This window comes from Cherax quadricarinatus, chromosome 28 (genome assembly GCF_038502225.1).
Source record: "Cherax quadricarinatus isolate ZL_2023a chromosome 28, ASM3850222v1, whole genome shotgun sequence".
Classification (NCBI taxonomy): Eukaryota; Metazoa; Arthropoda; class Malacostraca; order Decapoda; family Parastacidae; genus Cherax; species Cherax quadricarinatus.
The window spans coordinates 26,066,536-26,091,929 of record NC_091319.1 but is presented as its reverse complement, the minus strand read 5'-3'; the positions used below and the strand labels follow the sequence as shown (position 1 = coordinate 26,091,929).

The window sequence follows — 25,394 nt, the reverse complement described above, 5'->3', positions numbered from 1 at the left end:
CATACATGCCTACATACCACTGGTAAGGTACAGTACATACATACCTACATACCACTGGTAAGGTACAGTACATACATGCCTACATACCACCGGTAACGTACAGTACATATATCACTGGTAAGGTACAGGACATACATGCCTACATATCACTGGTAAGGTACAGTACATACATGCCTACATATCAATGGTGAGGTACAGGACATAATGCCTACATACCACTGGTAAGGTACAGTACATACATGCCTACATATCAATGGTAAGGTACAGTACATACATGCCTACATATCAGTGGTAAGGTACAGTACATACATGCCTACATATCACTGGTAAGGTACAGTACATACATGCCTACATATCAATGGTAAGGTACAGTACATACATGCCTACATATCAATGGTAAGGTACAGTACATACATGCCTACATATCAATGGTAAGGTACAGTACATACATGCCTACATATCAATGGTAAGGTACAGTACATACATGCCTACATACCACTGGTAAGGTACAGTACATACATGCCTACATATCAATGGTAAGGTACAGTACATACATGCCTACATATCAATGGTAAGGTACAGTACATACATGCCTACATATCAATGGTAAGGTACAGTACATACATGCCTACATATCAGTGGTAAGGTACAGTACATACATGCCTTCGTATCAATGGTAAGGTACAGTACATACATGCCTACATATCACTGGTAAGGTACAGTACATACATGCCTACATATCACTGGTAAGGTACAGTACATACATGCCTACATATCAATGCTAAGGTACAGTACATACATGCTTACATATCACTGGTAAGGTACAGTACATACATGCATACATATCACTGGTAAGGTACAGTACATACATGCATACATATCACTGGTAAGGTACAGTACATACATGCCTACATATCACTGGTAAGGTACAGTACATACATGCCTACATACCACTGGTAAGGTACAGTACATACATGCCTACATACCACCGGTAAGGTACAGTACATACATGCCTACATACCACTTGTAAGGTACAGTACATACATGCCTACATACCACTGGTAAGGTACAGTACATACATGCCTACATACCACTGGTAAGGTACAGTACATACATGCCTACATACCACTGGTAAGGTACAGTACATACATGCCTACATACCACCGGTAAGGTACAGTGCATACATGCCTACATACCACTGGTAAGGTACAGTACATACATGCCTACATACCACCGGTAAGGTACAGTACATACATGCCTACATACCACTGGTAAGGTACAGTACATACATGCCTGCATACCATCGGTAAGGTACAGTACATACATGCATACATACCACTGGTAAGGTACAGTACATACATGCCTACATACCACTGGTAAGGTACAGTACATACATGCCTACATACCACTGGTAAGGTACAGTACATACATGCCTACATGTCACTGGTAAGGTACAGTACATACATGCCTACATACCACCGGTAAGGTACAGTACATACATGCCTACATACCACCGGTAAGGTACAGTACATACATGCCTACATATCACTGGTAAGGTACAGTACATACATGCCTACATCCCACTGGTAAGGTACAGTACATACATGCCTACATACCACTGGTAAGGTACAGTACATACATGCCTACATACCACCGGTAAGGTACAGTACATACATGCCTACATACCACTGGTAAGGTACAGTACATACATGCCTACATACCACTGGTAAGGTACAGTACATACATACCTACATACCACTGGTAAGGTACAGTACATACATGCCTACATACAACCGGTAACGTACAGTACATACATGCCTACACATCACTGGTAAGGTACAGTACATACATGCCTACATACCACTGGTAAGGTACAGTACATACATGCCTACATACCACCATACATGCCTAAGGTACAGTACATACATGCCTACACATCACCGGTAAGGTACAGTACATACATGCCTACATACCACTGGTAAGGTACAGTACATACATGCCTACACATCACCGGTAAGGTACAGTACATACATGCCTACATACCACTGGTAAGGTACAGTACATACATGCCTACATATCACTGGTAAGGTACAGTACAGTACATACATGGTACAGTACATACATGCCTACCTACATACATATCACTGGTAAGGTACAGTACATACATGCCTACATACCACTGGTAAGGTACAGTACATACATGCCTACATACCACTGGTAAGGTACAGTACATACATGCCTACATACCACTGGTAAGGTACAGTACATACATGCCTACATACCACTGGTAAGGTACAGTACATACATGCCTACATACCACTGGTAAGGTACAGTACATACATGCCTACATACCACTGGTAAGGTACAGTACATACATGCCTACATACCACTGGTAAGGTACAGTACATACATGCCTACATATCACTGGTAAGGTACAGTACATACATGCCTACATACCACTGGTAAGGTACAGTACATACATGCCTACATATCACTGGTAAGGTACAGTACATACATGCCTACATATCACTGGTAAGGTACAGTACATACATGCCTACATATCACTGGTAAGGTACAGTACATACATGCCTACACATCACCGGTAAGGTACAGTACATACATGCCTACATACCACTGGTAAGGTACAGTACATACATGCCTACATACCACCGGTAAGGTACAGTACATACATGCCTACATACCACTGGTAAGGTACAGTACATACATGCCTACATACCACTGGTAAGGTACAGTACATACATGCCTACACATCACCGGTAAGGTACAGTACACTGGTAAGGTACAGTACATACATGCCTACATACCACTGGTAAGGTACAGTACATACATGCCTACATACCACTGGTAAGGTACAGTACATACATGCCTACATACCACTGGTAAGGTACAGTACATACATGCCTACATACCACTGGTAAGGTACAGTACATACATGCCTACATACCACTGGTAAGGTACAGTACATACATGCCTACATACCACTGGTAAGGTACAGTACATACATGCCTACATACCACTGGTAAGGTACAGTACATACATGCCTACATATCACTGGTAAGGTACAGTACATACATGCCTACATACCACTGGTAAGGTACAGTACATACATGCCTACATACCACTGGTAAGGTACAGTACATACATGCCTACATATCACTGGTAAGGTACAGTACATACATGCCTACATACCACTGGTAAGGTACAGTACATACATGCCTACATACCACTGGTAAGGTACAGTACATACATGCCTACATACCACTGGTAAGGTACAGTACATACATGCCTACATACCACTGGTAAGGTACAGTACATACATGCCTACATACCACTGGTAAGGTACAGTACATACATGCCTACATACCACTGGTAAGGTACAGTACATACATGCCTACATACCACTGGTAAGGTACAGTACATACATGCCTACATACCACTGGTAAGGTACAGTACATACATGCCTACATACCACTGGTAAGGTACAGTACATACATGCCTACATACCACTGGTAAGGTACAGTACATACATGCCTACATACCACTGGTAAGGTACAGTACATACATGCCTACATACCACTGGTAAGGTACAGTACATACATGCCTACATACCACTGGTAAGGTACAGTACATACATGCCTACATACCACTGGTAAGGTACAGTACATACATGCCTACTTACCACTGGTAAGGTACTGTACATACATGCCTACATACCACTGGTAAGGTACAGTACATACATGCCTACATACCACTGGTTAGGTACAGTACATACATGCCTACATACCACTGGTAAGGTACAGTACATACATGCCTACACATCACTGGTAAGGTACAGTACATACATTCCTACATACCACTGGTAAGGTACAGTACATACATGCCTACATACCACTGGTAAGGTACAGTACATACATGCCTACACATCACTGGTAAGGTACAGTACATACATGCCTACATACCACTGGTAAGGTACAGTGCATACATGCCTACATACCACTGGTAAGGTACAGTACATACATGCCTACATACCACTGGTAAGGTACAGTACATACATGCCTACATACCACTGGTAAGGTACAGTACATACATGCCTACATACCACCGGTAAGGTACAGTACATACATGCCTACATACCACTGGTAAGGTACAGTACATATATGCCTACATACCACCGGTAAGGTACAGTACATACATGCCTACATACCACCGGTAAGGTACAGTACATACATGCCTACACATCACTGGTAAGGTACAGTACATACATGCCTACATACCACCGGTAAGGTACAGTACATACATGCCTACATACCACTGGTAAGGTACAGTACATACATGCCTACATACCACCGGTAAGGTACAGTACATACATGCCTACGTACCACTGGTAAGGTACAGTACATACATGCCTACATACCACCGGTAAGGTACAGTACATACATGCCTACATACCACCGGTAAGGTACAGTACATACATGCCTACATACCACTGGTAAGGTACAGTACATACATGCCTATATACCACCGGTAAGGTACAGTACATACATGCCTACATACCACCGGTAAGGTACAGTACATACATGCCTACATACCACTGGTAAGGTACAGTACATACATGCCTACATACCACCGGTAAGGTACAGTACATACATGCCTACATACCACTGGTAAGGTACAGTACATACATGCCTACACATCACTGGTAAGGTACATAAAGTACTATACATTTTTTGTTTCTATGAAAAGGTTATAATGTGTGATTTACATATTATGAAGTGTTAAGTACCGTGACAGCCACTAGCATGCCGGGGCATTTCGCCCACACTAATACTAATGTTTACACACTACTTGATAAATGAGACACGTGTGCAACTCTTGGGTATCTTTATTGAGGAAACGTTTCGCCACACAGTGGCTTCATCAGTCCATACAAAGGAGAATCTTGAAGAACAGGAGGAGAATGAGGTAATCAGTCCCTCAACCTTGAGTCGATGTGGTCAGTCCATCAATCTTGAATAGAATACGGCATACGTGCGGAGAAGCAGCTTATAAACCGTTGGCAGGAGAGGTGCAGCAGTCATAGGTCGTGTAACATTTGTTCAATGTTGAAGTAGGTCGTGCCCAAGAATTAGGCAAGCGAAGAATTCCCAAGTATTAAGATCCCAAGAAGTTGCAGTGTCTGACAGGTTTGTAGATGAATGGTTCAAAGAACCGACATGTTGTATGGACTGATGAAGCCACTGTGTGGCGAAACGTTTCCTCAATAAAGATACCCAAGAGTTGCACATGTGTCTAATTTATCAACATGTCGGTTCTCTGAACCATTCGAGTGGTAAATTTTAATTTTTCATCATTTTACCTTATTAATAAAGTAAGATAGTCAAATATTTTATAGTTAATAAGATTTATAGTAGTGAGGTAGCAAAAAAAAAAGCAGAGAATATTACAATTAGTACAGTTTACAGTGTTACAACAGTACAGTTTTAAGTATATTATAATGCTTTAAATTGATCAAGCGGTCCTATTTTTTTTTTGGGGGGGGGTCGTTTCAAATTGGTTGAACGATTTAGAATAGTGTTAATTTTGTGAGATGAGATGATTTTTAAGTATAGCCTTAATTTGATTGGCAGGCAGAGGACCTTTGCTGGTTCAGGCATTGAATTCCAGATCTTATGGCTCTTTTTGCGCATTGCATTTTTACATAATGTGAGACGGGCACGAGGGATGTCTGAGAGAGTTTTGTGCCTTGTGTTATGCCTGTATGTTTTGTAGCTACCAAGGAGAAGTTTGAGCAGAGGGTTTATATTGGAGTTTAAAGTTCTATGTATATAGTAGGCACAATAATATGAGTGCATATTATTGTGCTTCTGATAATATGAGTGCAACACATCCCACCACTCTTGAAGAGTGGTGGGATGTGTTGTCTGGTGGAAGAAATGGTGACCATCCGCACAGCAGCTTTTTGTTGGGTTATTAATGGTTCAAGGTGATTGGTCGTGGTAGATCCCCAAGCACAAATACCATAGGTGAAGTAAAGGGTTTATTAGACAGTGGTTTAGTATAAGTAGTGCCGTTTGGGATACATAATACCATACACAAATAACCCGCACATAGAAGAGAGGAGCTTACAACGACGTTTCGGTCCGACTTGGATCATTTACAAAGTCACACTAACCAGAAGTACGAACGAACGAACGAAAGTTCAGGTAAGATCCCAAATGGGATGAGCGGGGAAGACGGGACAGACGAAGAATAGTGCTGGAGAGGAGTGTTCGTAGTTGTAGAAATAGAGCCAGGGCTTAACCCAGCAGCTAAGTCGATCGTGGGACAGACATTGAGAACACACATAGCAGGCTCTTCTGTTGGGACTCCGGTGGGTGAGTGTGGACAGACGAAGAATAGTCGGTGAGAGGAAGGTCTTGAGTTGTAGATGAAAGAGCCAGGGCTAAACCCAGCTGCGTGGCACTGCGAGAGGGCGTGCTGAAGGCATAGAGGAGAGAGCAGACTGCAGACAGTGCTCGCTGGCTGATATGCTTCAGGCTGAGGTGAAGAGCTGGTTTGGACGTCAGGTGTCGGGAGGCTCACGTTGTGTGTTGCGGAAATGTGTTGTGTGTTTGGCTACACTTCGCTGGTGATGGAGCCACTCTTGAGTCTTTTGAAGTCTCTCTTGGACATGTGGAAAAGTTGCATTCTGAGGTTGGAGCAGTTCAGATTCGTCACGAGGTAAGAGAGTGCGTTTTCAAAAGGAATTTGGTGAGGTTTGGTGCAGGTGTACTTAACAGCTCCCTCTTTCATTAAGTGGAGCATATCAGCTGCGCTCATTTCGGTTGGGAGGTTGGGGGTGGTGTAGAAGGTTAGAGACCCATTAAAGACTTGGCTTAGGTAACGGTTGCCTGTGGTTTCTTCTTCGGTTACTTCTTCGACTACTACTTCGTCGTCGTCAGAGGGTTGTTCATAATGTTCTGGTTCTATTTCGTCTTCTGTGACTGTGTTTGAGAGGAGGCAGGGAGTGTTGGTCGATTGTGGTTTGTTGGGCTGATGGTGGGTGGTGAAAGGTGGCAGTAGACGGTGGTGTTGGTTCTGGAGTAGAGTCTTGGTCAGAGATACGAGTAGGACCATGGGTTGAGGTGAAGTTAACAATGTCTGGAATTAGCTTGAGGAGGTCTTGTGATGGTGGTGAGTCTGGAAAGTTGAAGTTTGGCATGTTGTTTAGGCGAAACAGTTCATTGATTGTTGTGTTGAATGAGCCAGGGTTTGCAGCATTAGTGAGGCGTGCATACATCATACAGTATAGCACCTTGGATGGAGCAGCGACAGGAAGAGCAGAGTGGGACTGGCTGGGTGGAGATGATTGTTGTGTAGCTTGAAGGAGTTCGGTGGTATCTAATTGAATTATTGCAATGGCGGCGTATGTTGGCTATTTAGGGTTGTTCTTCTTGGTTTCTTCAATGATTTTCTTAGACAGGACTTCTTTACGTAGAGGGCATTTTGCTGCAAGGGTGTGGTGAGTACCCTTGCAGTTGAGGCAGGTAGGAGAGGTAGTGGTAGTAGAACATTCCTTGAAATCATGGGCGTCTTTACCGCAGTTTGTGCAGTAATTCTTTCCTTTCAGAGAACAGTCAGGCGTTGAGTGGTGATAGGAGTAGCAGGTCCAGCATGGCGAGATGTGGGTGAAACGTTCGGGTTCTATGTGACTTGGATGGATATGATAGTAGGAGATGGCTAGGCCGTCAGACAGTGCTCTAGTAGCCATATCGATGTTGGAGAAGGTTAGCTTGATCATTGTAGAGGCGTTGGGGATTTTGGTGATGTGTTCAATCGACGCCCAGGTATTTTGTTCCTCGATAGAGGTCTTGAGATCCTCAGACGATAAAGAAGTGACGAGTTTGTCCAGCCGTTTGACGAAAACGGAACGTTTCGCCAGCAAAAAAGGTGAAAGGGAGATGGTGAACTGTCGGTCTCTGAGGGTTTTCATAGAGGTGTTGGCCATCAGCTTTGAGGCTTCATAATCGTCAGTACAGACGACGATGAATGAGTCTTTCGTCGAGTGGATGGCTGTAAATTTAACCTGTAGGAAAGTCTTTACAGCGGCAGCAAGGGCAAGTTTAATAGTCATTTATTACTCCACTGTTGGGTTTGATCCTTACACGGTTTGCAAGCATCATGAAGGAGTAAGTTGGTACGATGATTATAGGTTCCCCTCCTCGACGGGGATTGAAGGAACACTTCAACGAACGAACGAACGATAGTACAGGTAAGATCCCAAATGGGATGAGCGGGGAAGACGGGACAGACGAAGAATAGTGCTGGAGAGGAGTGTTCTTAGTCGTAGAAATAGAGCCAGGGCTTAACCCAGCAGCGAAGGCGATCGTGGGACAGATATTGAGAAGAGAAATTCAGGCTCTTCTGTTGGGACTCCGGTGGGGTGAGCGGGAAGGACGGGACAGGCAAAGATTAGCGCTAGAGAGGAGTGTAGAATTGAGCCATGTCTTAACCCTAAAGCTAAGGCGAAAGTGGGTCAGAGAATGGTACCTGTCAGAGAATGTACCTGTCAGAGAATTCAAGGTAATTTGTAAATAGGGTTAGGAGCAGGATCATACAAGGAGTAAAAAAGGTTGTGTTGGTTTGTGGGTCTGCGAATGTCTTCGTCAAGGAGAGAGGTCCAGTAGTCGTGTCGTGTCTCAAGTTTGTCTATCTGTCTGTCACTGAGCGTCTTCCAGTACAGATTCAGCGCAGGGATGTCTAATTGGGCATGGAGAGACTCGCTTGTGGCGAAGTCTTCCCATCTGACATCAAGCACCCAGCGCAGCGCCTTGTTCTGGACACGCTGCAGTTTAAGTAAGTTCGTTTTAGCTGCAAGAGAGAGGGCTAGAGGAGAGTAAGTTATCAGAGGACGTATTAGGGATTTGTAGAGGTGTAGTTTGGTGCGTTGGGAGGCATGTTTCAGCTTGTAGAGGCCCGCAAGGGCCTTACTAGCTATTGCATGCCTTGAGTGAATGTGTCCGTGTAAGCGAAGAAGGTAGTCAAGATTAACGCCAAGGACAGTGACAGATTGTGTGATGGGGATGTAAGTGCGGGTGTCAGCTGTTCTGAGCTCGACAGGTAATGGAGGATCACGTTTCCTGTAGTTAAAATATGTAATGCTGGATTTAGCTGCATTGGTTTTGATCCTCCATTTTTGTTCCCAGATGGCTATCCTGTCGACCTCATTTTGTGTTTTGTGTGTGAGTGTATCTATATTGGCATGAGTGATAAGTTGTGTAATGTCGTCTGCATAGGCTAGTGTGATGGAGTTGTGGTATACAGGTGTTGGAATGTCGTTAGTGTATAAAATGTAGAGGGTAGGGGAGAGGACAGATCCCTGGGGTACTCCAGCATTTAGTGTGAAGTAGTCAGAGTAACAGCCTTGGAATTTTATTCTCATGGTACGGCCGTCTAGGAAGTTGCAGAGGAGTTTACGAGTAGTGAGAGGCAGGTTAAAGTTAGTGCAGAGTTTGTACTTGAGCCCTTCGTGCCAGACAGTGTCAAAAGCTTTTTCAACGTCTTTTGCAACCAGGGCTGTCCTGTTTCTTTGTTTTGTGTTTATGTGGATGTAGTTGAGAATGATGTTAATGGCATCCTGTGTGGATCTGTGTGTTCTGAAGCCAAACTGGCCATCAGAAAGTAGAGAGTTGTGTTCCAGGTATCTGCGAAGGCGATGGTTGATGAGTTTTTCAAAGAGTTTTCCTAAAGTTTCGAGGAGGCTGATAGGGCGATAGTTTCTAGGATCAGAGTGGTCTTTTTTGGGTTTAGGAAGGAGGATAGCAGTAGCAGCTTTGAAGAGGGAAGGGAAGTATCCAGAGGCAAGGGAGGCATTGAGGAGGTTTGTGTAGGCAGTAATGATAGAGTCAGGAAGGTGTTTTAGGATAATATGGTTTAGGCCAGAGGCACCAGGAGCCTTGGGAGGAAGGTGTCTGAGGAGAGTTTTAATGTCTGTGTTGGTGAAAGGAGTGTCGAGTTCTTGGGAGGAGGTAAGAGAGTCTAGATGTATGTGGCTATCTGGTGTTGTTTCTTGTGTGTGTGCAGTGTTCCAGTGTTCTATGTTCTGAATGTGTTGAATAACGTTAGGGTGAGGTGGGTGAGGGTGGAAGATGTTCTCCCAGATGTGTTTGAAGATGTTGGTAGCAGCCTGCGGGTCTGAGATGTGTGTGTTGTTGTGGGTGATGTGTTTGAATTTGTTGGTGGGAGTTGTGCCTCTGATTTTTTTGATAAAGTTCCAGAAGGCTTTAGTGTTTTTAATACGCTGTTTGTCCGCTTGTTGTATGAGTTGTGACCAGTGATTGTTGTGGTCTTGGTCTAGGCTGTGTAGAATGTTGTTTCTAAGGTAAGTGAGATCTAATCGGACTTGATTAAATCTGTGTGTGTTGTAGAGGAAGCGGTTGTGGTAGCAGATAATTAGTCTTCTTGTTCTGAGTGACGGTTTGAAGGAATAACGAGTGGTGTGAGTTTTCTTTGGTATTGCGGTGTTGGCTGCTTGTGTAATGGTGTCCTGGATGAGATCAAGTTGAGTATCGATGTCAGAGATAGGTTTGTTGTTGTAGTCATAGGTGAGGTTAATATTGTCTATGTGTTGTTTGAAAGCATCCCAGTCAGCGTTCTTGTAGGAGAAGGAAGGTGTGGTTGGAATGAGGATAGGGTTGGAGGAGATGTGTAAGATGACTGGGATGTGATCAGAGCCTGTAATAGGGCCAGGTGAGATGTAGTGTTGAAATAGAGAGCTGGCTCGGTTTGCCAGAATGATGTCTGGTTTGCCTTGGCCCGTGTGGTTGTAGAAGGTGTTGAAGTCTGGGCCGAGATGAATTAGGTGTTTATGGTTTGTGAAGTTGAGTAATTGGTGACCAAGTTGGTTGTTACTGGTGTGATGAAAGGCGGTGTGTTTGGCATTCATGTCAGCTAGTAGGTATGTTGGTGTGTTGGTGTAGTTGAAGACTAAGGAGAGGTCGTGTATGTTGAGAATAGTGTTTGGGCGAGCATAGGTGGTGAAAAAGATAAAGGGGCCAAGGTGGGTGTGTATTCTGACTGCAAGACAGTGTTGGTGAATAAAAGGGATTGGGAGAAATTCGTGTTTTATGTTGGATTTGACAAGGATGGCAACCCCATCGTGGGGATCATAGGGGGACTGTAGTGCAGTATAACCATAATGGCGGATACGTTGAGGGGCTTTGAGGCAGGTACTGTTTAGCAAAACAATATCTGGCCTCTCTGCTTCAAGGAGCTCGGCCAGTAGGTGTCTAATTGTAAAGTAAGAACGTACGTTGAACTGAATCACTTTAAACATGATTTAATGGTTTCGTCATAGCAAAGTTAATGTCGGGGGAGGAGTTTGGATTAAAGCCCGTGATAGTGGTGCCATCGGTGGATGTGTGTTTGTAGGTGTTACGGACCCGTTTCCTGGAGGGGGAGGAAGAGATGGATCTGTTTTTATGTTCTTTGGTCTGTCTGTCAGAAGTTGGGGCAGGTTTAGGTTTGAGTGGATTTTGTCTGGAGGAGGTGGAGTTGGACCTGGATGAAGTTTTGGTTGTGGTGGAGGAGTGGGCGAAGGTAGATGCAGAGGAAGTGGAAGCTTTGGTAGGGGATGAGGAAGTGGAAGCTATGGTAAGGGATGAGGAAGTGGAAGCTTTGGTTGGGGATGAGGAAGTGGGTAAGGAGGTGGGGGAAGGGGTGGTCGTAGCAGCAGCAGTAGGGGTGTTGGTGGGAGGGGTAGAAGTAGTGAAGAGGGGTAGGGGAGGAGGAGAGCTGGTGGGTGTAGGAAGTGGGGGGTGGGAGAGAGGGAGGAGGTAGAGGTTGTAGGGGGCTTAGAAGAGAAGCAGGAAGGAGGGATAATTAAAGAGGGAAGATTGTTAGCAGACAAGATTAGGTTAAGGACATGTGAGTAGTCTGATTGGTAAGCTTGAGAGATTACCATCGCAGAGTGGGCAGCAGTGGCGAGTTGGCAGTTAGTTTTGTAGTCTAGTGTGGGTGTAGGTGTAGAAGGAGAAGTGCTTGTAGTCTGTGTGTTGGTGTTTGAGGTGTGTAGAGTAGGAGAGGTAGACCAAGTGCGTGGAGTAACCCAGGCATTGGGGGTAGGAGAGGAAGGTATGGTAGGGGAGGGAGGTGCAGGGAAGGGGTTGGGGAGGGAGGGAGGTTGGCTAGCTCTGAGGGTGGAGAGAATGTCTTTTCTAGAAGGGCAGGAATTTGCAACTGCAGTGTGTGACCCGCCGCAGTTAGAACATTTAAGGGGGAGGTTGCAAGTGTTCCAGAAGTGGCCAGTTGCTGAACATCTGGAGCAGATTTGTGTGGAAGTGCATGAGATTTTGTCGTGGCCGAATTTGTAGCATTTCAGACATTGTGTGATGGGGTGAAAGTTTGGAGTGAAGAGAGTGTTTGGAGGAATGCGGATGGTCTTGGCAAGGATTCCTTGATTAAAGAGTGTAGAGGCGTCAGAAGGATTTGAACAGCGGATTTTGAGGATGGTAGAGTTTTCAGGTCTGTAAATATCGTCAACAGAGACTTTGTTCTTAGTACTAATGTCTTTGATTAAGTCTTCTTTGTCTGTGTCATAGGCAGTCAGGAGAGAATAGTCTACGTGTTTTGCGATCACTGTGCATTTGGCGCGGTGCTCAGGAGTCCAAATAATAGTGAAGCCTGCATTGAGAAGTTTTTGTCTGGTCTCGGTTGAGGTGTACGTTTCGTAAGAATGTCTGTCAAGAAGGAGTTTGAAGCCTGAGTTGGTTTTAAAGACTTTCAGCTGAGGTGCGCCAGTGATCTGGTACAATAAATTTCCAGGACAGATAGTGGCATGATCAGATTTAGAGTATTTGAGGTTAAGCGAGAAAGAATTGGGTTTGGAAGAGGTAGAGGCAGGGTAGGCCTTAGAGGCAGGAGTAGACAGAGTAGAGGCAGGTGTTGGCGGTAGAGGAGGAATGGTAAGGGGGAAGGAAGTGGAAGGCATTGAAGGCATCGTAAATTAGATGTGGCGGCCAAATCTGTGAGAATAATTGGCTAGGCAAGTACGTGTGAAGTAGACACACGTACTTGCCTGGTTATAACTTTAAAGTTTTCTTGTGGAGTCCGTCGCTGGAGGCGCAGGACACTGAGGAGGTGAGCTGTAGCTTGATGGAGCACTGTATGCCCTGAACGGCGAGGAGAGGCAACACTGGCTGTATGGCGTGCAGACCACACGTACAGGCTGAGGCGTGGAGACTTCAGACAGCAACAGGAGTGCAGAGGGAGGCTTCCTGCCCTTGGGTAGGCAGCCACCGACGCACCAATCCTGCTGGTCTAGACGAAGGTCCAGTAACCACCACTGGATGAAGAGAGGCAACACTGGCTGTGAGCGGTGAGGAGAGCCAACACTAGCTGTATGGCGTGCAGACTTCACATGGCTGTGCAGGAGAGGCAACACTATGTATGGCGTGTAGACTACACGTACAGTCTGAGGCGTGGAGACTTCAGACAGCAACAGGAGTGCAGAGGGAGGCTTCCTGCCCTTGGGTAGGCAGCCACCGACGCACCAATCCTGATGGTGAAGACGAAGGTCCAGTAACCACCACTCTGAGGAAAGTCACTCTCAACACGGGGTAATTAGAGAGGCGAGATCGTTGGTCGATGAAGGTGTGTGTGTGAGTGAAGAATAGCGAAGGAGAGGAGTGTTCCTAGTTGTAGAAATAGAGCCAGGGCTTAACCCAGCAACTGAGACGATCGTGGGATAGAGCTGGAGAGAACGGACTTGGCTGAGAATGTGGACGACGTGGGCAAGCTGTGCAGGCTGCATCATGGTGGTTGATCTGTAGATCTGGTCGGCGATTGGTTGCTGGAGATCGGCGGGAAGCGGGATGGAGAGGGAGGCATGCTTCAATATGTTTGGTTAAGTATGCAGAGAGGAGAGAGGATCAGCGTTGATTGGTGGATAACACTCTTCATATCTGCGTTTTGTTAGTTTTTTCGTTCCTGTCGTAGAGCCATTTTGAAGTCTTTTGAAGGCAGGTTTTGATAATAAACTAAGTTTGAGCAGACTTTTGCTGTCTTTTTCTAAGTCTGCAATTAGGGCAGTTTCAGTGTGGGGATCGCATCCAGGAGCAACAGTGTACTTGATACTACCATGGTGCATGAAATAGATGACCTGAGGTGCATATAGCGACGGGGTGTGAGGGTTATATGTATAGAAGGTGAGGGGTTCAGTTGGTCTAAATATTGTTTCCTCTTCCATTTCTTCAGGTCTTCGAGTATCTTGAGGTGAATTTTCAGGAGGAAGTGTCTTTGCTTTCTTGGCTTTTGGTAGTTGAATTGGAGATGAAGCAGGTGGTTCGTTAGTAGTAGCAGAAGAGGTGGAAGACTCAGGTGATTGGTCCACAGCGGTGGTGATGTTGGAAGTCGCTGATTGGTTGTTTCTTGGAGATGGAATTTCAGGTGTTGTGATGTTGCCTAATTCTTTGGTGAGCTTGATGATGTCGGCAGATGGTGGAGAGTCTGGGAAAGTAAAGTTTGGCATGTTGTTCAATCGGAAGAGCTCGTTAATAACAGTGTTGAAGGAGCCTGGTAACGCTATATTATGCGTGTGTGCATATAGCATACAGTAATGAATTTTCGTAGGTTCATAAGCTGATGGAGTAGTGGTGGAGGGTTGGGTAGCTTTTAAAAGTTTTGTTGTGTCGGCCTGGAGTTTGGTGACGGCAGCATAAGTAGGTGACTTGGAAGGTGTCTTCTTCTGTTCTGCTTCTTGGTTTTTTCTCAGAATTTCACGACGAGTGGGGCACTTTGCAGCGAGAGTATGGTGATTGTTTTTGCAGTTGAGACACTTAAGTGGGGCAGTAGAAGTACAAGTCTTGGAATCGTGGCCTTCAGACCCGCAGGTAGAGCAGAACTTTTTGTCTTTTGTGGGGCAGTCTTTTGTAGAGTGTAGGTAAGAGTAGCAACTCCAGCACTGAGTAATATGATGGTACCGCTCAGCTTCAATATGACTGGAGTTAATGAAGTAATAGTATATGGCCAGGCCTTCAGCCATAGCTTGGGCAGCCATTGTCACATCAGTAAAAGTGATTTTCAACATGGAGGAGGCAGTAGGAATCTTGGTGATGCTTTCAACTGTAGCCCAAGGATTTTGTTCTTCTATGGAGGTCTTTAGGTCTAGTGTGTAGTGATACTGGTCCTGTGGGGAGCAGCAGCAGGATAATACTGCACCACCTCTAGGGGCCCTTAACAACAACAACAGTTTGGTGTGTGTCATGGGCACCAACACATGGTGTGTGATTCTCTCCTACTTTATCCATTTATCAGCGATGCAGATTACATGGTGAGTTTAAATATGTGGCCTGTAGTTATAACTTTTCTCTTGACATATGCAAGACATCACCATCCCTGTAGAAGCCATTATTAGATGTACTAGTCATTATATTTTGTTGTTGCAGAAGTACTATGAAGATTCTATGTTCAATAAAGCCTAGAGATAAGGCCTGTGTTTCTATCACAACAATTTATTGAACATAGAATCCTGGGCTACCTGGTGGTGATCCTGCGCTAGACTACATCACAACATGGAGCGTTTACTGAAACCTGAGAGGCTAGACTGTGACCCCAGCTTATCAACGGCTGCTCAGGAATGGAAGCACTGGTTTAAGACTTTCGAAAACTTCTTGGGAGCCCTTCCTAAAGAAGATCTAGATAAACTAAGTCTGCTCATCAATTTTGTGTCACCTAAGATATATGAGGCTATTTCTGAGTGTAATACCTACGAAGATGCTATCAAAACCCTCAAGTCTCAGTATATTAAACCTACAAATGAAATCTTTGCACGCTATCGCCTTGCAACTCGCCGCCAGCAGATTGATGAGTCCTTAGAGGAATACTTTCAAGCACTGAAAATTTTAGGTAAGGACTGTCACTTCCAAGCAGTGACAGCTGCTCAGTATTGTGAAGAGTCCATCAGGGATGCTTTTATCAGTGGCCTGCAATCACCAATAATAAGGCAGCGTTTATTGGAGAATAAAACTCTCGACTTAGCCGCTGCCTTTGACCAGGCAAGAGCTCTAGATTCAGCCCAGAAGAATTCTGAAGTATACAGTACCACTCAGCCTTCTCGAGTGGTAAGTGCTGCAATTCCTGACCAAGACTCTTGCAATGAAGTTACTGGGGAACCTGCCTCAGTGACAGCAGCAGCAGGTACGGTGTGTTTCTTTTGTGGTTTTTCAAGACATCCACGTCCAAAGTGTCCTGCTCGTGAAGCAATGTGCCATAAATGCCACAAGAAAGGTCACTTTGCTAAAGTATGTCGTGCTAATGCATCAACAAGAGCTAGTGCCTCCACACATTCCAGTGATCATGCGACTCTAGCAACAGTGACTTCTGCGGCTACTCCAAATTCACTGTCAAAGGCAGTTGTGAAAGTATTCATCAAAGGAACAGAAGTAGATGGTCTTATTGATAGTGGCAGCTCAGAGAGTTTCATCAACCTTGACTTAGTTAAACGGCTCTCCTTGACTCTACATCACTCATCAGGTACCGTTTCCATGGCATCAACATCTCTCTCTATTCAGACCTTAGGGTTTTGTAAGGTAAATCTCAGAGTTAATGGAAAGGATTATCAAGATGTACATTTAGCTATTCTGCCACAACTGTGCTCTGATGTTATCCTTGGTCAGGACTTTCAGAAGCTGCATGGTAGTGTCACCTTAACATATGGAGGTGAACTGCCTCCTCTTGTTGTCTGTGGACTTAGCACTTTAAGGGTAGACCCACCAAAGCTGTTTGCAAATCTTACCGCGGATTGCCATCCTATATCAGCTAAGTCACGCCGCTATTCTTATGAGGATCGGATGTTCATTGAGAAAGAAACTCAGAGGCTGCTGAAGGAGGGTATTATAGAACCGAGTGATTCCCCTTGGCGTGCACAGGTTGTTGTTGTTAAAGATGGTTATAGGAAACGGAGACTGGCTATCGATTACTCTGAGACAATCAACAAATTTACACTTCTTGATGGGTACCCTCTACCTCGAATTGACGATACAGTGAACAAAATTGCTCAGTACTACGTGTTTAGCACAATTGATCTGCAGAGTGCCTATCATCAAGTCCCTATAAGGAATGAAGATAAACCATACACAGCGTTTCAGGCTAGTGATGGCCTGTATCAGTTTACCAGAGTCCCTTTTGGAGTCACCAATGGGGTAGCCTGCTTCCAACGAATTATGGATTCACTCATTCAGGAAGAGCAACTCATGGGAACCTACGCGTATTTAGATAATGTTACCATTTGTGGCAAGACCCAGGAGGAACATGATGCAAACCTTGATAAGTTTTTGGAAGCCGCCAAGAAGAAAAATATCAGTTACAATGAGGAAAAGTGCACTTTTTCAACTAAAAGGCTTAGCATCCTTGGTTATGTAGTGGAAGGAGGTTCAATATTCCCAGACCCTGAACGACTACGACCTCTACGGGAACTTCCAATGCCTCAAGACAAAAAGTCACTCCGAAGAACTCTTGGTCTCTTTGCTTATTACTCACAATGGATCTACAACTATTCAAGTAAAGTCCGCCCATTGAGTGCTACCACATTTCCTGTGACAAAGGAAGCAGAAGCCGCTTTCCATACTCTCAAACAGGACATTGAAAACTCAGTAGTTCAAGCCATTGATGAGTCCCTACCATTCGAAGTGGAAACGGATGCATCTGACATTGCCATTGCTGCAGTCTTATCTCAGGCAGGACGACCAGTAGCCTTCTTTTCGAGAACTTTTCAAGGATCAGAGAAATGTTATGCTGCTGTAGAAAAGGAAGCCCAGGCCATCATAGAAGCAGTTCGCCACTGGAGGCATTATTTAACTGGTAGACATTTCACCATAAGGACTGACCAACGGTCCGTGATGTATATGTTCGACAAGAGGCACAAAAGTAGGATAAAGAATGACAAGATATTACGCTGGAGGATGGAACTATCGTGTTATGACTTTGATATTCTGTACCGACCGGGTCAAGAGAACATCTCACCTGATGCATTCTCTAGGTCCCACTGTGGAGCAGCATGTCATGATTTGCAATCACTCTCAGCTCTCCACAAGGCTTTGTGTCACCCAGGAGTTACACGCCTGTACCATTTTGTCAAATCAAAGAACATGCCCTACTCAGTGGAAGATGTGCGACAAGTGATCAGAGCATGCAGAGTATGTGCAGAGTGCAAGCCAAACTTTCATCAGCCAGAGAAGACTCATCTCATAAAATCCACCCAGCCTTTCGAAAGATTGAATATAGATTTCAAAGGACCTCTACCAAGCACAAATCAGAATAGGTATTTCCTTAACATAGTAGATGAATATTCAAGGTTTCCCTTTGTATTCCCCTGTGCAAATATGGCTGCTTCAACTGTTATTAGTTGTCTTTCACAGTTGTTCTCTATTTTTGGTATGCCAGCTTATATCCATTCAGACAGGGGATCCTCGTTCATGAGTAACGAACTTCAGGAGTTTTTGGCTAGCAAAGGTATTGCCTGCAGCAGAACAACAAGCTACAACCCTCAAGGCAATGGTCAAGTGGAGCGGTTCAATGGTACTATATGGAAGGCAGTTACAATGACATTAAAGTCGCGCAATCTACCTGTTCAACACTGGCAAACTGTCCTACCTGATGCTCTTCACTCTATTAGATCACTGCTGTGCACAGCTACTAATGCAACCCCTCATGAAAGACTCCTCAACTATTCACGTCGTTCCTCTACGGGAGCCTCCGTGCCCACTTGGTTATGTCATCCTGGACCCGTTCTCCTGAAGAGTCACCGTAGGATGAACAAGACGGATCCTTTAGTGGAAGAGGTAGAGCTCCTGCAAGCTAATCCACATTACGCCCACATTCGCTACCAAAATGGTGAAGAGACTACAGTATCTACAAGACATTTAGCCCCAGTTGAAATCCCTATTAGTGTGGAATCTCAAGATACACCAATAGATGTGAAAGATGCTTCGTTTTCTCCTGGAAAGCCCCTTGAGACTACCCCTATGGAAATAGAGGATTCTGCTCCAGCAGTTAATCAAACCCCGCTGGAAAATATCGAACCTGGTGAAGAGGCTCAAGGGCTACGAAGGTCGGGACGTGTACGTCGCCCACCTAACAGTTTGGGAGATTACTGTCTCTGATATTTTAGAAGGGGGAGATTGTAGTGATACTGGTCCTGTGGGGAGCAGCAGCAGGATAATACTGCACCACCTCTAGGGGCCCTTAACAACAACAACAGTTTGGTGTGTGTCATGGGCACCAACACATGGTGTGTGATTCTCTCCTACTTTATCCATTTATCAGCGATGCAGATTACATGGTGAGTTTAAATATGTGGCCTGTAGTTATAACTTTTCTCTTGACATATGCAAGACATCACCATCCCTGTAGAAGCCATTATTAGATGTACTAGTCATTATATTTTGTTGTTGCAGAAGTACTATGAAGATTCTATGTTCAATAAAGCCTAGAGATAAGGCCTGTGTTTCTATCACAACATAGATCACAGCCATCCTATTGACTGGTCTTCCGCTAAAACTGTCTTCCCTACTTCAAACTCTAACAGTCGCCGTCTAGTTGAATCCTTTCTAATACACAACTTTCCTTGTATGAATCTTAGTCCTGGCTTCGTCTCTGTAGATGCCTTCCACTCCCACTACATTGTAAAATGTTCCAAACTTCAGAACACCTGTGGAAACTTATTTGGTACCTAAAGTTCCACAGGACAGATCCAGCATGGCCGTAATGGAATGGCTGAGCTGGGTGGCCCTTAAACCCTCCCAAATAAACACATTTCTCTCCCCGGGTTGGCGATTGATGGTAGGCACTTATTTATTTATAGATTTACCCTTCAGGGAAGGAGTAGGTAGTTTTACTGTTAGTATATTAATATTAAGTTTACTAAGGCAACTGTAAATAATAATAATGTAGACCTAAGACCGGGGGTCTGGAAAAGAGACCAGCTCGTTTTAAGATGAAAACCAACTGGGCAAAACGGCCCGGGTCGGGGCCCCCCGGTCTTCTTTTTGGGCCTGGGGAAAACGGTAGAGGCACCTCGGTCCGAGATGGCCTGTCAGGCCCAAAAGAAAAACAAGACCCCCCTTTTTGAGTTTTCCGTGTTGGGGGTTTTGGTGATTGATCTTTGGGCCCGTGTTGCAGCTGGGGGTGCATCCCCGTAAGTACCAGTTCTGTCTATGAAATGTGTCTTTATAGTTCCGGGGGTACACACCTCTTGGTATAAATTTTGGTGCGGGTCACTAAAAAAATTGAATATTGCAGGGAAATTTAAAGGGCCCGGGGTTTCAGGCTGGGGGAAGTCCAAAAGGGGGTAAAGGGAAGCTTAAAGTTGAAAAGTCAGGATATATGCTGCCCCAAAGGACAACGTGCATGCAGGCAAGTTTTTTGCAACATCATTTGTGAAAATCTTTCTATAACCCATTTGTGGGGAAACCCACCTCAAAATGGTCAACAAGTTTCCGGGGTGGGGATCACTTGGGGCAGTCCACAAATTTTTAACAACCCCCGGCAACCTATTCCCTCTTTTTTTTTTTTCACCCCCTTTCCTTTTTCCTTTTTGTTTTCCCTTTTTGTGGGTGTTTCTTTTCCCTTCATTATTTTTTCATCCTTTCCCTTCCCCCCCCTCTGTGCACTTGCTCCCCCCCCCGGGCCCCTTTCCCCTTATTTCCCCCCCTTTTGTTTGACCCCCCTTAATTTTCCCCTCTCCACTCAACCCCACTACTCTCTCTCCACTACTCTCTCTCTTTTTTCCCTACTTACTCTCTCTTTACTACTTTAACAAACCTTTTTCACTACTCTCTACCCTTACTATCTTCCTCTATAAAAATTATTTACTACTCTACTACAACCCCCAAACCCCCCAAAAACATTTCCCTATGGTCTGCTAATTTTAATTAATTAAAATTAATTCAAAGTTTTTCTTTCGTTAACAATGGTGTTGAGGGTGGCAAGATTAGGGTGAGAGATGACATAAGTCGTATCGTCAGCAAAGAGAATGGGTTTCAGGTGTTGGGATACGTTTGGAAGATCATTGATGTATATGAGGAAGAGCAGGGGACCAAGGACACTTCCCTGTGGAACTCCAGTATCAAGTGGCCGTGTTGTTGATGCTGTGTCTTTAATGTTGACATACTGATACCTATTAGTAAGGTAAGATTTGAAATAAGCAAGAGCATGGCCTCTTATACCGTAATGGTCAAGTTTGTGGAAGTAGGATGTCGTGGTCTACTTTGTCAAAAGCTTTTCTTAGGTCAATAAAAATTCCTAGTGGATATTCCTTATTTTCCAATGCTGTGTAAAGCAGATCTAGCATTTTTATGATTGCATCATTAGTGCTTTTATTTTTCCTGAATCCAAATTGGCAGGGGTTGAGTATGTTTTGTGCCATTATAAATGAATGTAGTCTCCTGTGCACGAGTTTCTCAAAGATTTTGGATAGCAATGGTAAGTTTGATATTGGCCTATAGTTGTTTAAGTCTGTAGGGTCACCACCTTTATGTATTGGTGTAACCCTTGCCATCTTGAGTAGTTTCGGGAAGGTGCTAGTTTCTAGTGACTTGTTAAAAAGTAATGAAATAGCATGCGAAAGGACATGGGCCGCTCGCTTGTACAGTAATGGTGGGACATGAGACAGATTCCCTGAGTTGTTTTTAAGTGACTTTATAATCTCGGTGACTTCCGTGGGCTCAGTTGGTGCAAGATAGAAGGAATTTGGGAAATTCCCATCTAGGTAGTCCCCGGCATGGGCATTGGTATGTGGGATTTTATTGGCGAGATTAGATCCCATGGTTGAGAAGAAGTCGTTTATCTTGTTAGCTGTGTCAGTGGGATGTAATGGTTTTTCATTAGGTTTAGTTAGGACAATATTCTTGTTTTTTTTCAGTCTGTGGGTCCCTAGAATCTGAGAGAGTGTTTTCCAGGTCTTTTTTATATCTCCTCTAGTGTCTGTGAATCTACTGGAGTAGTATAGTTGTTTGGCTTTCTTTATTACTTTGGTGAGAACTGATGAATAGTGTTTAAGAATATCTTTGTGTATTAAGCCCTGTCTATATTGCTTTTCATATTGGTGTTTCTTGTCAATGGATTTCAGAATGGTGCTGGTTAGCCATGGGCAACCAAGCCGTTTGTTTGTGATCTGTTTCGTTTTTATAGGACAATGTTTGTTGTATAGTCTAAGTAATTTGTTAAGAAAAATGTCTGTCCAGTCATCAATACCATTGGCCTTGGAGAATTCTGTAGGCCAGTCAACAGTCTCTAGGTCAGCTGTGAACTTCCTTATTGAGGCCTCGTCATGGAGTCTAAATGAGACTTTGTTGTATTCAAGTGGTGGTTTACTGATGTTTGTTAGGAGGAAGGTAGGGTAGTGGTCTGTAGTGCTATCTGTGATTATCCCTGATTTAAGGGGGGCTAGTATATTGGTCCATATGTGGTCTATTATGGTTGCACTTGTCTCAGTGAGCCTGGTTGGTTTAGTTATTGTTGGTATGAGAAGTGTGTTGTTCATATTGTTGATGAAATCAGTTACAGGCTGAACATCTAGTAGGCCAAGGTTGATGTTGAAGTCTCCAGCTAAGAGAAGGTCGTGCTTATTCATTTGTCTGTTTGTTATTAGTGACTTTAATTTCTCACTGAAATTTGGGATGTTTGTGTGAGGTATCCGGTAAATGGCACCGATTGTTATAGGTGTCTTAAGTTTTTTACAGTAAAATTAGCAAAAATGCATTCCCCATATTCATCACTAAAGCAAGTGGTGCTAATACAAGATAATTGGTTAGAGTAATAGATTGCAATACCACCCCCCAACTTGGTTAGTGTGACTTTGTAAATGGTCCAAGTCGGACCGAAACGCCGTCGTAAGCTCCTCTCTTCTATGTGCGGGTTATTTGTGTATCGTTCCAGTCACGGTATTGTGCCTTTTTTTTTTTTTGTTACATAATACCATATCTTGGAAAGGATGCCTACTGTTTTGGATAGTTTCTCGCATGTATAATTTATTATTTTTATGGATATAGGAAAACCAAACCTAATCTAACCTAACTTAATATGATGCAAACCGGATGTGACTAAATTGCTGGGAGGAAGGGTTGCCATTCGGGTACTAAAATTTAATATGTGAGCCCATATAACAACTGACAAATAAACAGTGCCAACACATTACCGCCAGATTTTCTACGGCTCTTCGAAGAAGCCGATCACCATTTCGTGTAGAGTATTGTCCTCTCGCTCTTCCAGACCCTTAGGCGCCAAGAATCTTCTTCTGTCATAGAAAACTATAAACTTTTTTATTCTTTTTTTCTAGATTTGAATAACTTATCCCTTATGAAGACCGGGAAACAGATTTTCAGCGGTTGAAGCCGTATTGAACCTTAATAACAACAACAACAACAACAGCTGCCAACATGGCTAGTTGGGGAGGTAGGAAGTTTTTACTGAATTCAACAATTTATTGTGTATTACAATTTAAGAGAAAGAATATTGAGTTTTTAATATAACTCAATCTTTTAGGCTTGTAACTTAAACGATAATTAGGCCGTGGAAGCAGCAGCTGACGTTAATATAACAGTGCTGAGGAAATGACGTTTCTGCTGCACTTTGCAAACTTCCTCAATCTATATGACTCCCTGCTGTATAGCCCTTGTGGCTTAGCGCTTGTTTTTGATTATAATAATAATAATAATATATGACTCCCTACAGGTTTAGCACTTCCCCATAATGTAATAACCAAACAAACATAGACTGCAGTAGGCCTACTGGCCCATGGTGAGCAGGTGCCACCCACACCCACTTGTTTAACATATATGAAGCTACTCAGAGTTCTTGCTTCTCTGACGTTACCTGGGTGTTTGTTCCACACATCCACAACTATTTCCAAGCTAGTATTTCCCAATAACCTTTATAAATATATTTCTCCAATTTGAATCTATTGCTAAGTGGAGATAAATGGTATACAATACCGACATGATGGAAAAATACATAATCATTATGCTGCATTTGTGTATTTTAGCTATTGCTGCGAGTCTTGTCTTGTTTAGATATCCTCTACAAGCTCTCTACATCCCCTTCATTTATTTTTGTTTTTCATTTGTACATTTCAATCTTATATCCCTAATTCTATGTTTTTCCGAAGAGTGCAGGTTCCGTGTCTTCAGGTTTTATGTGTAGGAAAGATTTCTGATACATGAGATTAACTTCGTCATCCTTCTCTGTATATTTTCAAGCGCATTTATGTCCATCTTGTAATATGGAGACCAGAACTCAGCAGCATAATCTAATTTATATTTTATTTATATGAAGCCAAGAATTCTCTCACCCTTATTGCAAATGCATTTGCACTGTTGTCTTGGCTTTAAATTTCTGCTTACCAGAATTCTTAAAAATTTTTGCATTCACTTTGACTAAGATCTGCATTATTTAGCTTGTAAGTGCCATAGTTATATTCTTTTCATAGAACTAGAACCTGACACTTGTCTGCATTAAACTAACTCAGTGGGAGATGGCCAGTGTGTTAAAAAAATTCAATAATATTGCTATAGTTTTTCTGAGATGGTAAGACACTCTGATGTTAATTAACCATTGTTTACTTGAATCCTTTTCAGTTGTTACCATGTTTGCTATATACCTTGAATCTTAATTTGACACTAGGAAGGTACTGTCCTTAGCATACAGACAAGAAGAAGAGTAAGGGACCCAAAATACACCTTTGTAGGACTCGACAAGATATTAGCCAAGTCTCTGATTTGGTATTATAGAATTAGTGTTAAAATTTTGTTTCTTGTTGTTCACATATAGTTTGTAGTACCAGTTATGGCTGACCAGAGAACTACTTTGTGGTTCGAACCCCAAGTTGACAATCCACTAATAGGTTTGCCTCCAGAAATCGAGATTAAATGTTTTTATGTTAAGTTTAATTAGGTAAAGTTTTGTGTGTTGAAGAACAGTTTTATTTTTATTATTCTGCTGACAAAGATCTTTTTATTTTCTTATTCAGCCTTTAAATTATGCTAATACAGGTCTGCCATCACAAATCCAGCATCATTGGGGGCCTGTAGTGTACCAGATTACTGAGTTTGCCATGATTACACTTAATAATGCACTTAATAAAATTAACCAACTCGTCTTAAACAGAGTTCATTGAACATTTCCGCTACTTTGAGCCCAATTTCAAGGTATTTTTCATCGTGAAACCAATCAAAATCTTATCTATTTCTGTAATATATCTTCCATTCTATCAAATGAGACCAAAAAACGAGAATACAATCATAAAAACTATATGAATATATACCGCTATGGGGCCGCTAATGGTTGAGAAGTGAACTCCGTTATTTATGGTCTGATTTCTTTCATTTTTTAGTGTACGTTAA

At 43.4% G+C, this 25,394-nt stretch overlaps 1 protein-coding gene across 2 annotated transcripts in view; it reads left to right on the top strand.

Annotated features, from left to right (window-relative positions):
- The window catches only part of LOC128693308 (BET1-like protein), a 125,350-nt gene that overhangs the window by 48,749 nt on the left and 51,207 nt on the right, over window positions 1-25,394 (top strand). The window contains exon 2 of one of the 2 annotated variants that reach the window (XM_070089497.1): window positions 23,333-23,448. In XM_070089497.1, the coding sequence (XP_069945598.1) occupies window positions 23,433-23,448 (16 nt within the window). In that variant the 5' untranslated portion in view covers window positions 23,333-23,432. Of the gene's footprint in view, window positions 1-23,306; window positions 23,449-25,394 lie in introns of those variants that run through there. The other variant, XM_053782923.2, reaches the window with a different exon arrangement.